Source organism: Loxodonta africana, chromosome X (genome assembly GCF_030014295.1).
Source record: "Loxodonta africana isolate mLoxAfr1 chromosome X, mLoxAfr1.hap2, whole genome shotgun sequence".
NCBI classification, from domain to species: domain Eukaryota; kingdom Metazoa; phylum Chordata; class Mammalia; order Proboscidea; family Elephantidae; genus Loxodonta; species Loxodonta africana.
The window spans coordinates 129,357,032-129,373,064 of NC_087369.1; the positions used below are offsets into that span (position 1 = coordinate 129,357,032).

The 16,033-nt window shown below is 36.8% G+C and overlaps 1 protein-coding gene across 1 annotated transcript in view; it reads left to right on the forward strand.

The window, feature by feature from the left end:
• COL4A5 (collagen type IV alpha 5 chain) overlaps positions 1 to 16,033 on the forward strand; it is a 304,359-nt gene that overhangs the window by 138,699 nt on the left and 149,627 nt on the right. The window contains exons 3-4 of the mRNA XM_064278667.1: positions 7,821 to 7,910; positions 13,669 to 13,713. Of these exons, the coding sequence (XP_064134737.1) occupies positions 7,821 to 7,910; positions 13,669 to 13,713 (135 nt within the window). The remainder of the gene's footprint in view (positions 1 to 7,820; positions 7,911 to 13,668; positions 13,714 to 16,033) is intronic.

Sequence of the window (16,033 nt, forward strand, 5' to 3'; positions counted from 1 at the left end):
ATTGTAAGAAAATAAGTTTCTATTTGTGAAAGCCACCCACTTATATTACTGTTATAGCAGCACTAAATAACTAAGACAACATAGAGAAAAATTCTTAACAAAATTTTAGCAAATTGGATTCCACAATTTATAAAGTAGATAATGTGTCATGACTAAGTGGGGTTTGGAACCCTGGTGGCGTAGTGGCTAAGAGCTTGGTGGCTAAACAAAAGGTCATCAGTTGGAACCCACCAGCCACTGCATGGAAACCCAATGGGTGAGTTCTACTCTGTCCTGTAGGGTCACTATGAGTCAGAATTGACTCGACAGCAACGGGTTAAGTGGGGTTTATCCTTGGAATGCAAGGTTGGTTTAACATTCAAAAATCAAAAAATGTGATTCATCATATAATCACCTTAATAGATATAGAGGAAAATTTAACAAAATTCAACATCCATTCCTGTTTAAAAAAAAAAAACTCTCTGCACACTAGGCATAGAAGGTATTTCCTGATCCTAATAAGGGGCCTGTACCAAAAACTTACAGCTAAAATCATACTCAGTGGAAAAAGACTGAATTCCTTCCTTCTATGGTAAAGAAAGACTTACGGGTATCTGCTCTTTCCACTACTATTCAACACTGCCAATGCAGTAAGACAAGGAAAAAAAAAGGAAAACAATCCAGATTGTAAAGGAAATAAAACTCTTTTTTTTTTTTTTTGTCTACTTGGAAAATACTAAAATGCAACCAAAATTAATAAGGGAGCTTAAAAAGTTTGCAGAATAAACAAAACCAATGAACAAAAATCAGCTGCATTTCTGTATTCCAGCAATGAAAAATAGAATATTGGCCTTTTCCAGTAGCATCAAAAACTTGAAATAGGAATAAATTAGACAAAAATATGCAAATTTTGTACAGTCAAAGCTATAAAAATATTAGCGAGAAAGATTAATACCTGAATAAATGGAGATCTATAACACAGATGGCTTAGGAGGCTCAATACTATTAAGATGCCAGTTCTTTCCAAATTATCTGTAGATTCAATGCAAGTCCCAAGCAAAATCCTTGTAGGGTATTTTGTAGAAATTAACAATCTAATTTTAAAATTCAATTGGAAATGCTAATATAGCTTTAAAAAGAATAATGTTGGAGGATTTATGATATACAATTCCATTATAGAACTACTGTAAATAAGATGGTATGTTACTGGCATAAGGATAGACATAGATGAATGGCACAGGGTGCAAAGGCAATTCAGCAAAGAATGGATAGTCTTTTCAACAAATGGTACTGGAAGAATTGGACATGTGTATGCACAAAACTTAACTTTGACACATACTGTGTACCATATACAAAATTAACTCAAAATGGCTCATAGACCTAAATATAAAACCTAAAACTATAAAATTTTAGAAGAGAAAATAGGAGAAAATCTGTGTGACCTTGGGTTAGGCAAATAATATGACACCAAAAAGTATGATCCATAAAAGAAAATACTGATAAATTGGACTTCATCAACATTATGAGCTTCTGCACTTTAAAGGACTCTATTAAGAGAATTAAAATATATCCACAGACTAGGAAAACATGCTTGCAAATCACATATCTGATAAAAGACTTGTATTTGGAATATATGAAAAACTCTCAAAATGCAGTAAGAAAACAAATAACCCAAAATAAAATTAAATTAGAAATAAATTGGGAAAAGATTTTAAGACATTTCACAAAAGAAGATATACAGATGTCAAATTAGCATGTGAAAAGATGCTCAACATTATTAACTAGAGAAATGCAAATTATAATAATGTTGAGATACCACTATAAATTTCTTAGGATGTCTAAATATTAAGAAAATGACCATACCAAGGACTGGAGAGGATATAGAGCAACTGAAACTGTCATAGATTGCTGCTGTGAATGTAAAATAGTGCAACTACTTTGAAAACAGTTTGGCAATTTCTTAAAAAGGTAAACATAGACTTTTATATGGCCCTGTTCATTTCTAGACATTTGCCCATGAGGAACGAAAGCATATGAGCATACAAAGACTTGTACATGAATGTTCATAGCAGCTATATTTGTAATGGCCAGAAACTGGAAACATCCTATCTATCCATCAGCAGGTGAATGAATCAACAAATTACAATGTATCTGTATTGGAATACTACTCAGCAATAAAGAAGTATAAATTATTGATACCTGCCACATGTTTGAATTCCAAAATAAATATGCTGAGTTAAAAGTTAAACAAAAAGAATAGTATGATTCCATTATATAAAATTCTAGAAAATGCCAAATTAATATATAGTGACAGCAGATTTGTCGTTGCCTGGGAAAGGGGAGCACCAGTGCCGTCGAGAGCATGTAGGAGATATTATAAAGGGGCACAAGGAAACTTTTGTGAGTGATAAAACCCATCAAGTAGGTTCCGACTCATAGTGACCCTACAGGACAGGGTATAACTGCCGCATAGGGTTTCCAAGGCTTTAAATCTTTACGGAAGTAGACCGTGCCACATCTTCCTCCCGAGAGTAGCTGGTAGATTCGAACCACCAACCTTTTGGTTCGCAGCTGAGCACTTTAACCACTGCGCCACCAGGGCTCCTACTTTTAAATGATAGATGTTAATTATTTTGATTGTAGTGATGGTTTCACTGGTGCTCTCTCTATATATATACACACACACACACACACATATGTCAGAACTTCAAATTTTATACTTTTAGTTTATTTTTATTAAATAAAGCTGTTTTTAAAAAAGGATTTTTAACACAGAAACAACAAAACATCTAGATTCTCCTGAAGGAATGTGTCCAAGTACATACTACTAAAAACAAAACTGGCCAAACTCTCAGTGAGAACAAGAAGTTGAAACCCAGTTGAGAACCGAAAAGGCATGTCTCAGTCAAATTTTACCTAAACAAAGTGTGCTCTTCTACCAGCAGCATCAGCAGCTACTGCAGGCTTGTTAGAAATGCAGATTCATAGGCTCCACAGCTGACCTACTTATTCAGACTCTGGGGATAGGACCTGTAATCTTGGTGGGCAAGCTCTCCAGGTGATTCTAATGCAAGTTAAAGTTTGAGAACTTCTGACCTAGAATACCTCTATTTTGACAGTTGCGAAAGACCAACCTTCTTGTTCTCCTAGTTATATTGCTGCAAATATTTCTTTGTGGTATATAATTACAAAAACAAAAGAGAAATTGCATTACCTAATTAAGTCATTGTTTTCATTTGTCTATTGAGGGTCTTGCCTTACCCAAAAAAAAATTTTTTTTTACATTTTACATATTATAATCCTACAGAATTTTGATCTTAGTTATCAGTTTGCCCTAATTTCTCTTTTTCCTGTTTTTGGAAATCTAACATTTTCCTTTTAATTTTGTATCTTCCTTGAAAAATTATTCTTAAAATATTCTTTTTATTCCCATGGTCATGTTACTTTCTTAGTTTGATTATGAAGTGCTGTTCCTGTAAACTGATAACATTTCTGTGGATGCCTTTGGCTCACAAACTGAGGCTCTGCTTCTAAATAAATCAGTCTATTATCTTTTTAATATTAACTTGTGATAAATAAACCTGTTTTATCAGAAAAAAGTCACACTTTTTATAATTTCTCCTAATCCTAACTTTTTCTTGGCGGGGAGGCAAAAGCGTGTGTCATGAATTTTATGTAACTCATCAAGGAAGTTTATTAATGAATACGTGTTTACTGAGTATTCTGTTGGGCCCTAAGAATAAATAAGATGGTGGAAAGGCATGATTGCTTACATTGCAGGGGTCAAGGTTATTACAGATTTCTGGTTGGGGCAGCTGAGTTGTGCTCTTTTCTGGAATAGGGAAGAGACCAGAAAGATAATGACTTCAGTATTGATTATATTGAGTTTGCTATGGGAAAATTATATAACTTCTCTTTGCCCTGATTCTTCATCTGTAAAATGGAAGTAATAGTACTATCTACCTTATATTATCGTTAGGAGGATTAAATAAGATAAAATATGAAAAGACTTTAGAGCCTGAAAAATATTCAGGTGGAGACATTTAGTAGATACTTGATGTTATGTGAGCCTGACCAACGACTTCTTCATTACAAATACCTTCTTTCACCAACATAAACAGTGACTATACACATCAACCCAGCCAGATGAAACACACAGAAATTAAATTGACTACTTCTGTGGAAAGAGATAATGGAAAAGCTCAATATCATCAGTCAGAACAAGGCCAGGGGCCGACTGTGGAACAGACCATCAACTGCTCGTATGCAAGTTCAAGCTGAAACTGAAGAAAATCAGAGCAAGTCCACGAGAGCCAAAATATGACCTTGAGTATATCCCACCTGAATTTAGAGACCATCTCAAGAATAGATTTGACGCATTGAACACTAGTGACCAAAGACCAGACGAGTTTTGTGGAATTACATCAAGGACATCATCCATGAAGAAAGCAAGAGGTCACTGAAAAGACAGGAAAGGAAGAAAAGAGCAAGATGGATGTCAGAGGAGACTCTGAAACTTGCTCTCGGACGTCGAGCAGCTCAAGCAAAAGGAAGAAGTGATGATGTAAAAGAACTGAAGAGAAGATTTCAAAGGTCCTCTCGAGAAGACAAAGTAAAGTATTATAATGACATGTGCAAAGAGCTGGAGATGGAAAACCAAAAGGGAAGAACACGCTCGGCGTTTCTCAAGCTGAAAGAACTGAAGAAAAAATTCAAGCCTCGAGTTGCAATAGTGAAGGATTCCATAGGGAAAATATTAAATGACACAGGAAGCATCAAAAGAAGATGGAAGAAATACACAGTCATTATACCAAAAAGAGTTAGTAGATATTCAACCATTTCAAGAGGTGGCATATGATCAGGAACCAATGGTACTGAAGGAAGAAGTCCAAGCTGCTCTGAAGGCATTGGTGAAAAACAAGGCTCCAGGAATTGGTAGAATATCAATTGAGATGTTTCAACAAACAGATGCAGCACTGGAGGTGCTCACTCGTCTATGCCAAGAAATATGGAAGACAGCTTCCTGGCCAACTGACTGGAAGAGATCCATATTTATGCCTATTCCCAAGAAAGGTGATCGAACTGAGTGTGGAAATTATAGAACAATATCATTAATATCACACGCGAGCAAAATTTTGCTGAAGATCATTCAAAAACGGCTGCAGCAGTATATCGACAGGGAACTGCCAGAAATTCAGGCCAGTTTCAGAAGAGGACGTGGAACCAGGGATATCATTGCTGATGTCAGATGGATCCTGGCTGAAAGCAGAAAATACCAGAAGAATGTTTTATTGATTATGCAAAGGCATTTGACTGTGTGGATCATAACAAACTATGGAGAACACTGCGAAGAATGGGAATTCCAGAACACTTAATTGTGCTCGTGAGGAACCTTTACATAGATCAAGAGGCAGTTGTTCGGGCAGAACAAGGGGATACTGCATGGTTTAAAGTCAGGAAAGGTGTGCGTCAGGGTTGTATTCTTTCACCATACCTTTTTAATCTATATGCTGAGCAAATAATCCGAGAAGCAGGATTGGGACATCAGGATTGGAGGAAGACTCATTAACAACCCGCGTTATGCAGATGTCACAACCTTGTTTGCCGAAAGTGAAGAGGATTTGAAGCGCTTCCTGATAAAGATCAAAGACCACAGCCTTCAGTATGGATTACACCTCAACAGAAAGAAAACAAAAATCCTCACAACTGGATCAATGAGCAACATCATGATAAACGGAGAAAAGATTGAAATCGTCAAGGAGTTCGTTTTACTTGGATCCACAATCAAAGTCCGTGGAAGTAGCAGTCAAGAAATCAAACAATGTGTTGCATTGGGCACAACAGAATGAGACACTGCCCAGTCCTGCGTCATCCTTACAATCGTTGGTATGCTCGAGATCATTGTTGCAGCCACTGTGTCAATCCACCTCGTTGACCCTGTACCCTGTCAAGCAGGATGTCCTTCTCCAGGGACTGATCCCACCTGACAGCATGTGCTTATTAGCCACCTGTATATCTTCTTTGGGGAAATGTTTGTTCAAGAGCTTTGGCTACTTTCTTCTTTTTTATTGTGCTTTAAGTGAAAGTTTACAGTTCAAGTCAGTTTCTCATACAAAAACTTCCACACACACATTGTTATGTGACCCTAGTTGCTCTCTGCAATGTGGCAGCACACTGCTTCTCTCCATCCTATATTTCTTCTGTCCATTCAACCGGCTCCTGTCCCCTTCTGCCTTCTCATCTCGCGTCTGGACAGGAGCTGCCCATTACTTGAACCAGGAAGCACACTTCTCACCAGTATCATTTTATGTCTTATAGTCCAGTCTCATCTTTGTCTGAAGAGTTGGCTTCAGGAATGGTTTTAGTTCTGGGCTAAAAGAGAGTTCAGAGGGCCATGTCTTCTGGGGTCCCTCCAGTCTCAGCCAGACCATCAAGTCTGGTCTTTTTACTAGAATTTGAGTTTTGCACCCCACTTTTCCCCTGCTCCATCATGGACTCTCTGTTGTTTTCCCTGTCAGAGTGGTCATTGGTGGTAGCTGGGTACCATCTAGTTCTTCTGGTTTCAGGCTGATGGAGGCTGCGGTTTATGTGGTCCTTTATGTCTCTTAAGCTCATATTTTCCTTATGTCTTTGGTCTTCTTCATTTTCCTTTGCTCCAGATGGGTTGGGACCAATTGATGCATCTTAGATGGCTGCTCACCAGCTTTGAAGACCCTAGATGCCACTCACCAAAGTGGGATGCAGAACATTTTCTGAATAAACTTTGTTATGCCAGTTGACCTAGATGTCCCCCAAAACTATGGTCCCCAGCCCTCCTCCCCTGCCTCTCTGTCCCTGGAAGTATTTGGTTGTATTCAGGAAACTTCTTTGCTTTTGATTTAGTCCAGTCATGCTGATTTCCCCTGTATTGTGTGTTGTCCTTCCCTTCACCTAAAATAATTCTTGTCTACAATCTAATTAGTGAATACCCCTCACCTACCCCCCCCCATAACCATCAAAGAATGTTTTCTTCTGTGTTTAAACCTTTTCTTGAGTTCTTATGATAGTGGCCTCGTACAATATTTGTCCTTTTGCGACTGACTAATTTCACTCAGCATAATGCTTTCCAGATTCATCTATGTTATGAGATGTTTCAGAGATTCATCACTGTTCTTTATCATCGCATAATATTGCATTGTGTGAATATACCATAATTTGTTTACCCATTCATCTGTTGATGGGCACATCAGTTGTTTCCATCTTTTTGCTATTGTGAACAGCGCTGTCGTGAACATAGGTGCGCTGCATATAGCTATTCGTGTGAGGGCTCCTTTGACCATTTTTTCATTGAGTTGTTTGTCTTTTTGTTGTTGTTGTAGGAGTTCTTTATATATTTTGGATATTAAACTCTTATCAGATATACGATTTGCAAATATTTCTCCTGTTTTTGTGGGATGTCTTTTCTCTCTCTTGATAGTGTCCTTCATCCCTGCTCCATACTTATTCAGTGTAAACCTTGCAGACATGGCTTCCTGGCCTTGTTACCATCTTCCCTATTAAATGCTTGACATTGTTATGTCTAAATCTTGCTTCATCTGTGATGTGCTTTTTACTTTTACAAGAAAGCAAAGTATTACAATGCCATGTATAAGGTAATATAAATTCAGGGTGGTTTGTGTTTTTCTCCTGGCATCTTGCATGTTAGTGGATACATGATAGTGGATACTGTGAACACTGTGAATTAATTATTATTAAACTAAATTAGTTTTGTCTATGTAGTTTTTGAATCTTTTTGTATCTCCAATCTCCTGATGCCTGAAAATTAATAAATGACCATACCTTTCATTCTTGTTCAATTCCAGGGAGAGAGAGGATTTCCAGGTTTGGAAGGCCATCCAGGTTTGCCTGGATTTCCAGGTCCAGAAGGGCCTCCAGGACCTCGGGGACAAAAGGTATGTGCCAAGTTGCAAACCAATAATACCAGAGGAATTAATTCATCTCAAATGTGGGAATAAGTGTGAAATCAACAAATCAAAGTTATTGAATCATTTCCAGAAGCTCATATTTAAATGAAACAATAGCATGATCAGGAGTCTATTTATACTTTTTGTTGATTTTTAAAAAACTGAGTATTACTGCCATATTGAAATATTTTTGGAAGATGCTGTTACTGGTATGTGATTATTGGGATCCTTAACAAAAATTCAGTTCCTTTTAAGATAGGGAATAGGAAGAGATGATAGTGAATTTTAAGACTGAGAGAAGTTTCTGTTTTGTTTTGTTTTTAATTTTTATTGTGCTGTAAGTGAACGTTTACAAATCAAGTCAGTCTCTCATGTAAAAATTTATATACACCTTGCTACATACTCCTAGTTTCCCTCTAATGAGACAGTGCACTCCTTTCTTCCACTCTCTCCTTTCATGTCCATTCAGCCAGCTTCTGTCCCCCTCCACCCTCTCATCTCCCCTCCATACAGGAGCTGCCTGCATAGTCTCTATATGTCTACTTGATCCAAGAAGCTCACTCCTCACCAGTATCATTTTCTGCCCCATAGTCCAGTCCAATCCCTGTCTGAAGAGTTGGCTTTGGGAATGGTTCCTGTCTTGGGCTAACAGGAGGTCTGGGCATCATGACCTCCAGGGTCCTTCTAGTCTCAGTCAGACCATTATGTCTGGTCTTTTTAGGAGAATTTGAGGTCTGCATCCCACTGTTCTCCTCCTCCCTCAGGGGTTCTCTGTTGTGTTCCCTGTCAGGGCAGTCATCGGTTGTGGCCAGGCACCATCTAGTTCTTCTGGTCTCAGGCTGATGTAGTCTCTGGTTTATGTCTCTTGGGCTCATAATTACCTTGTGTGTTTGGTGTAGAAGTTTCTGTTTTTGTTTTCAATGGCTTCTTTGGTTCAGTGCCCTTTTCTGTCTGAATTAGGTAGATTTTTGAAGCTATATGTAAAAATGCTAGTTCTGTTCATTTACCTGGAAAGGAAAACTGGTTTAAAAACCTTTCCTTCCTAATTTTATTATTCCAGGTAATGGCAGTATATCATATCGTTATAGTATTAAGGAAATGAAGTGGATGCTCACCAAGTAGCCATCTGTATAAAGGGAAGAAATTGATTTAAATGCACAAATTCCTTTTATCACTTAACTGCCCCAGAGCCAAGATTTTTTTTGCGGGGGGGGGGTGTTGAGCCTGATCTCTGAGGAGATGGCAGTACATCAAAGTAGTTTTGCTGGATTCAAGAGCAGATGGGACCCATACTAAATTTCCTGAGTTGAACTTTAGTGCTGAAAAAACAGCAAAATCTTAAATGACTACATAGAATTTAGGTAGAGGGGGTCTTCAACTGAATCTCCTGTGTCTAATGAGGTACAAGAGCAGCAGGATGATTCTTGTACACCCAGGAAATGGCACAGAAGTAGCAGAAATTTGAAAGAGTCAAATGGATGAAAGTGAGCACTAACTCATAACAATCCATGCAGACTGTTGGCATGGGACATCTCAGTGAGGAGTACACTTTCCCACCCCTTGACAACTTGGAACTGCTTAATCTCTCCATAATTTATGCACAACCTTGTGAAATTGAGGAGGGAACTCCAGTAGACTGAGATGTTTGTGAAATGTTTGCCATGTTTGTGGAATGAGTGCTTTGAAACAGAATTTATGTTGAGCTATAGAAAAGTGAAGTCAGATTTTAAAAAGCTAGCTACATCAGAATTTCTTTGAAATAATTTGTCATTAACTAGGACTATTCTACAGTATTATGGCAGTTTTAAAAAATGTGATTGTATGCAGTTTAAGTTTAGAAAGCAGCTCAATCTTTTGTTGCGATTCCATTTCAATATCCATAAAGAGAAAAGGTCAGAATATTTTGTAAACTTTTAAAATTCTGAATTTTAAGTACTTTGCACTTCTATCTCCAGTATGACTTCAGTTTCCCAATATAACTTAATTTATACTTGTTATGCAGTTGGGTATTTTGGTACATGTGTATATGTTAACATGTATACTATATGGACTAAGTAAAAAATTGTGTAGGTTCATTCTTTAATCTGTATACTCATATATAAAACACATACACACACATTATATATGTATATATACACATATATATATTTCCAAGGGACTTCTTTATTCTTTTTTGGGGGGGACTTCTTTATTCTTACAAATAAAATTTAACAATTTAATTTTGATAGTTAATATATTCATTTCATTCAAAAATAAATTCACATAAGAAGGTATACAACGAAAACCTCTCTCCTTCCCACCCTTTTTCATTAGCTACTGAGTTTCACATATCCCTAGTAGGTATCCACATATGTTAGCTTCTTGTGGATACTTCCAAGGATTTTTTTATGGATATGCTTGCAGATACAAATATATATGAATACACATACACACACGCACACATGCATCACAGTAATGCTAAAATATATAACTTTGAATAGGTATCCTTTCACCCAGAAGGTATTATATCTGCAAATAAATCAGTAAAAGTGATATTAGTACATTGGAGGCTACATGTATGTATGTATTTGTATAGATATTGTCAATTTGCCTTTCCCCCCCAACCAAGGTTGAATGATTTATCCTTGGACTGACAGTCTACGAGAAGATTTGTTTCCCTATAGCCTCACCAACACTGTCTATTATGAAACTTTTGGATTTTTGCCAATCTCTGGTAGATGAAAAATGGTCTTTCAATGTGCTTTTAATTTGCATTTCTCTTGTTTTGAGTGAAATTGAGCATCTTTTCATATATCTATGCATCATTTGTGTTTTCTGTGAACTGCATTTATATCATTTGCCTAATATTCTACTGGATTATTGGTATTTTCTTATTTCAGTGAGCTATTTCTATATAAGGGAGGTTAGCCTTTTGTCTGTACTGTGAGTTGCAGTTATTTTTCCTCAGTTTGTCGTTTGTCTTTGCTGTGTGTGTGCATGTTCATTTATGTGTCTGTGTATCTGTGTGTTTTTCAAAGGTCTTTTCCTTTATAGTTTTTTAATTTTGATTAAGAAAGGCATCCCGCACTATAACATTATAAAAATTCTTCATTTGGAATTTATCCTGGTGTATGGTTTTGAACATCAGAAGTGTTTAAAACTTTTCTTATGAATCATTTCTTGTTAATCTCATTTCTAGATATTTTCTTTTCTGTTGCTGTTGTATGTTTGGTGTTTTCTCCCATTATGTCTCCTAACTGGTTGCTGTTGGTACATAAGAAAGCTATTGATTTCTTTGTATTAATTTTATACACAGTTGTCATGCTGAATTATGTTATTGATTGTAGTATTCTATGTTGGTTAGTACTACCAGTACAATATTAAGGCATCCTTGTCTTGTTTTTGCCTTTAGTGGGAATGTACAAAAAGGTTCCCTTAAACAAAGGACCTTCTAATTGTTTTAAAATAGAATTTGTTTTGATTTAGTTTGACCTCCTCAGAGATGCATCTGTTGTAGAAACGGTTTATTAAGCTTTTTTAAAAGCAGGATGTGGTAGGCAGAAAAATGGCCTTGTCTTAGTTATCTAGTGCTGCTATAACAGAAATACCACAGGTGGATGGCTTTAACAAAGAAAATTTATTCTCTCCCAGTCTAGAAGGCTACAAGTCCAAATTCAGGGTGCCAGCTCTAAGGGAAGGCTTTTTCTCTGTCGGCTTTGGGAGAATGTCCTTATCATCAATCTTCCCCTGGTCTAGGAGCATCTCAGTGCAGGGACCCTGGGTCCAAAGGACTCCCTTTGCTACCATTGCTTTTTTTCTTGGCGGTTTGAGGTCCCTCTGTCTCTCTGCTGGCTTCACTCTTTTATATCTCGAAAGAAACTGACTCAAGGTGCAACTTAATCCTATAGGTTGAGTCCTGCCTCATTAACATAACTGCCTCTAATCCTGCCTCATGAACATTATAAACGTAGGATTTACAACACATAAGAAAATCACATGAGATCACAAAATGGTGGACAACCACACAATAGGTGGGAATCATGGCTTGCCAAGTTGATACACATTTTGGGGGGGACACAATTCAATGCATAACAGTCGCCAAAGATGTATACCTATAAGTCCCCAGAACCTGTGATTAAGTTAGGTTACACGGCAAAGTAAAATTAAGGTCGTAGATGAAATTAAAGTTTCTAATCAGCTGACTTTAAAATAGAGATTATCCTGGATTATCCAGGTGGGCCCAGTGTAATCACAAAAAACCAAACCAGTTGCCATCGAGTCGATTCCGACTCATAGCGACCCTTTAGGACAGAATAGAGCTGCCCCATAGGGTTTCCAAGGAACGCCTGGTGGATTCAAACTGCTGACCTTTTGGTTAGCAGCCACAGCTCTTAACCACTACGCTACCAGGGTTTCCAAGGGTCGTTTAAATGTTGAAGAGGGATGCACAAGAGTCAGTGTCAGAGTGCTGCAGTGTAAGAAAGACTCAGCCGGCCATTCTTGGCTTTGAAAATGGAAAAGAACTTCAAGTCAAAGAATGCTGGTGGCCTCTAGAAGCTGAAAAAGGCAAGGAAATGGTTTCTCCCTTACAGGCTCCAGAAATTAACACAGCCCTGTGGACCCCTTGATTTTAGCCCAGTGAGACCTGTGTTGTCAAACTTCTGACCTTTAAAACTATAAGATAATCAGTTTGTGTTGTTTTAAGACACTAAGCTTGTGGTAATTAGTTACAGCAGCATAGGAAACTAATACACAGGGTAACCCTTTCTTCAAATGGAACTTTACATGGAAGCCCTACATAAAACAGGTAAAAACAGCTGCCCTGATCGAAGGAGGGCTGTGAGATAGGTCCTGAGGCACCTCTTGTGGAACCTCTGGGGTTGTGAATTGAGCACGTTGCAAACCACTTATGTAAAGCAAAGTGTTGTGTACCGTCAAGTGGATTCCGACTCATAGAGACCCTACAGGACAGAGTAGAACTGACCCATAGGGTTTCCAAGGCTGTAATCTTTATGGAAGCTGACTGTTACGCTTTTCTCCTGCAGTGCAGCTGGTGGGTTCGAACTGCTGACCTTTCAGTTAGCGGCCCAGCACTTTAACCACTGTGCCACCAGGGCTTCTTGGTCTGCTGTGTGTTCCACTGATATTCCTGTCCCTTGGAGCAGAATTAGGTTTTTATTCCATTATTTTTAATATAAATTAAAAAGAAAAACCTTTGTTAAGGAATATTTTAAATTCTTAGCAATGCAACTGATACTAGAAATAGGTAAATGGATTAACACACAGTGGGCAGCCTCTTTTGCTTGGAGTCTATAGCAGAAGCTAGAAAGGAAACTTCATGGTTCTCTCCTGTTCCTTCTTAAGCTCTGCCTGTAGGAAGTGCCTTTTAAAACAAAGCACAGGTTTAAAACAGCAAACGTAAGAACAGCACATATTTGGGCTCAGAGATGATGTTTGTATTTTGTTCATGCCTAAATGGTTGTGGAAATATCTGTACCACTATTTCATCTTTGTTTTCTTACATAATTCATAATTAACTTTGCCAGTATAACAGATATAAAGTTTCTTCTACATGTCCTTTCTCAGTGAATGAAGACCTTTCTTATTTTTTGTCATATGACTTACCTCAGTGATTTCATCCTGAATAAGAAATACTTCTTCCTTTGGTATATGAGTTTCGTATCAACTTTCACAAAGGTTTACAATGTTTTAGTTATTTAAGGACTTTTTAGGAAAGAAAAAAAACTAAGTACTTTGTATTTTTCAGGGTGATGATGGAATTCCAGGGCCACCAGGACCAAAAGGAATCAGAGTAAGTGATATATCAAATGCTTTGTCGGTTGAAACAGATAAAAAATAAATGAAATGTTATAAGAACTGGAAATGACCCATATGGAAATGAAAGAAAAAAAGGCAATCTTTAAAGAGTTAAATTTAAGAGTTGATATTATATATCCATGATTAGCCTTTCTTTAGTACTTTGATAATTATCTTTTGTATCTAGTTGTCTATTTAAATATTAGTTTAAATTTAATTTAAATTAGTATAAATAAATTAGTTTAAGAGGATTTTAAAGTAAGTTATGATTAAGAAATATGAAAGTGCTAAATTCTAACAACTTACTAATTTTTTTTTAATTTATATAGTACAACTGATTTAAACCAGAACTTCCCATGCTGTTTGATCTCCTCTGCTCTCTCAGTTTCAGAGTGCTGGTCAGCTCAATCTGAGTAGCCTTCTACTGTCCCATGTTCAAATATTATAATTTCCTTTGTGTATCTTGAGAATAAGGTTGGGAAGCACTGGTTTAAACCACTTTTGAAAGAATACCTTGATTTTTCATGATTTTAATGTTCTCCAAATCAGGATGTATCTCAAAGTGTACATTTAACGAAGTTTTTTTTTTTTTTTTTGAGAAGCTTTAGGTCGACATATATCCTACAGAGTTTTAGTATTGAGGGGAAACTGCAATTTAAAAATAGTAATGGCTTTTGGTAAAACATATTTCAATTTTCCAAATCTCAGTTTCTTAATTTCTTAAATTAGAAAGCTAAACAGCATGATCTCCAAAGTTCCTTTTAGCTCTGAAATTCTGTATTTACACATTGGTGAGGTCCTTTGATTTGAATAGAAAATATATAGGTGGTGATATAGCATGTTTATGTATGTACTCTGCACACATGGAGTTGCCATGAGTCAGAATCTACTCCAAGACAATAACAACAACAATGTAAATGACAAAAATAATCAAACACTCTGATGCTTGGATCTTTGGCAACTTACATAAGTATTAAAAACATTCTGTTTTGCTGTATGCTTCTTAAGAATACATAACTTGCCTTATGTGCTACTTTTGACTTGTACAGATAAGAAACTGGAAAAGCAGCGAAAATACTCAAAACCCCTACTTTATTTTAGCAACTATATTTCTTTGTTTTTCTGCAAGAACTCAACATACTATTAAAGGTCTTTATAATAATCATATATATATCCATACCATAATAATAACTATAGTTACCATTGACTATGTCCTAAGCACTGCCCAAACTAATAAAAAGCTGTGTATTCTATCAATTTCCACCTGCAATTGTCTGGGAGTACCTGGATAGTCTATGTCCCTTGACATAAGATTTTCTGAAACTTACTGATAGAAAATTTGAAACATATATGTACAGAGAATAGTACAATGAACTCCCATGTACCCATCACCCAACTTCAAAAATTAACATTTGGATAATCTTGTTTCATCTTTACCCCACCACTTAATTTTTGGAATATTTTAAAATAAATCCCAGGCATCATGTCATTCTACCTGTGAATACTTGAGTATGTCTTTCTAATAACCACATAGCCACTATACCATTATTACACCTAAAAAAAGTAGCAATAATTTTTCAGTATACTCAGGGGCAGATCTTTGATGTGGTGAAACCCATGTGAAATTGTTCATTACAGATTAGTAAGCACAGGTCAGCCCGTGCTTACCTTGCTTCCTGGGTCATCTGCCCCTGTCAGGGATTGTAAATTTGAAAAGTGGCTTTGATTCTGTAGGAAGGTGCTGTGTGTGGAAGAGAGACAGATGCCAGCCATACCTAGAAGCAGAATCTTTGATGTGATGAAAAAATGTGAAAGTGTTCACTGCAGATGATCTGGTAAGCAAGGTAAGCACTGTGCTTACCTTGTCTATTGGATAATTCACCTCTGAGTATACTCTAAAACCAAGTACATACTCAAAATTCCTCAGTTATCTCAAGATGTCTTTTTACAAGTGGTTTGTTCAAAGCAGGATCCAACAAAGTCCGTATATTGCATTTGGTTGCTATGTTTCTTAAGCCTTTTTATTATGCCATGGGGGAAACTGGGTCGTTTGTATTGTACAGTGTCCCACATTCTGAATTTTATTGATTGCTTCCTCATGATGACATTTAAATTGTTCTTCTGTCCCCCATATTTCCTGCAAGTTAGAGGTTGCTTGGTAGAGAAACTAGGGAAATTTCTGGAGCTACGGAAAGAGTTGTACTCTTAAGATTTATTAATTTTACTTTAGTAAACTATACCTTAGTAAAAGAAAGAAAGAAAGAAAAGAAAAATTAAATGGAATCCCTGGGTGGTACAAATGATTAATGTGCTCA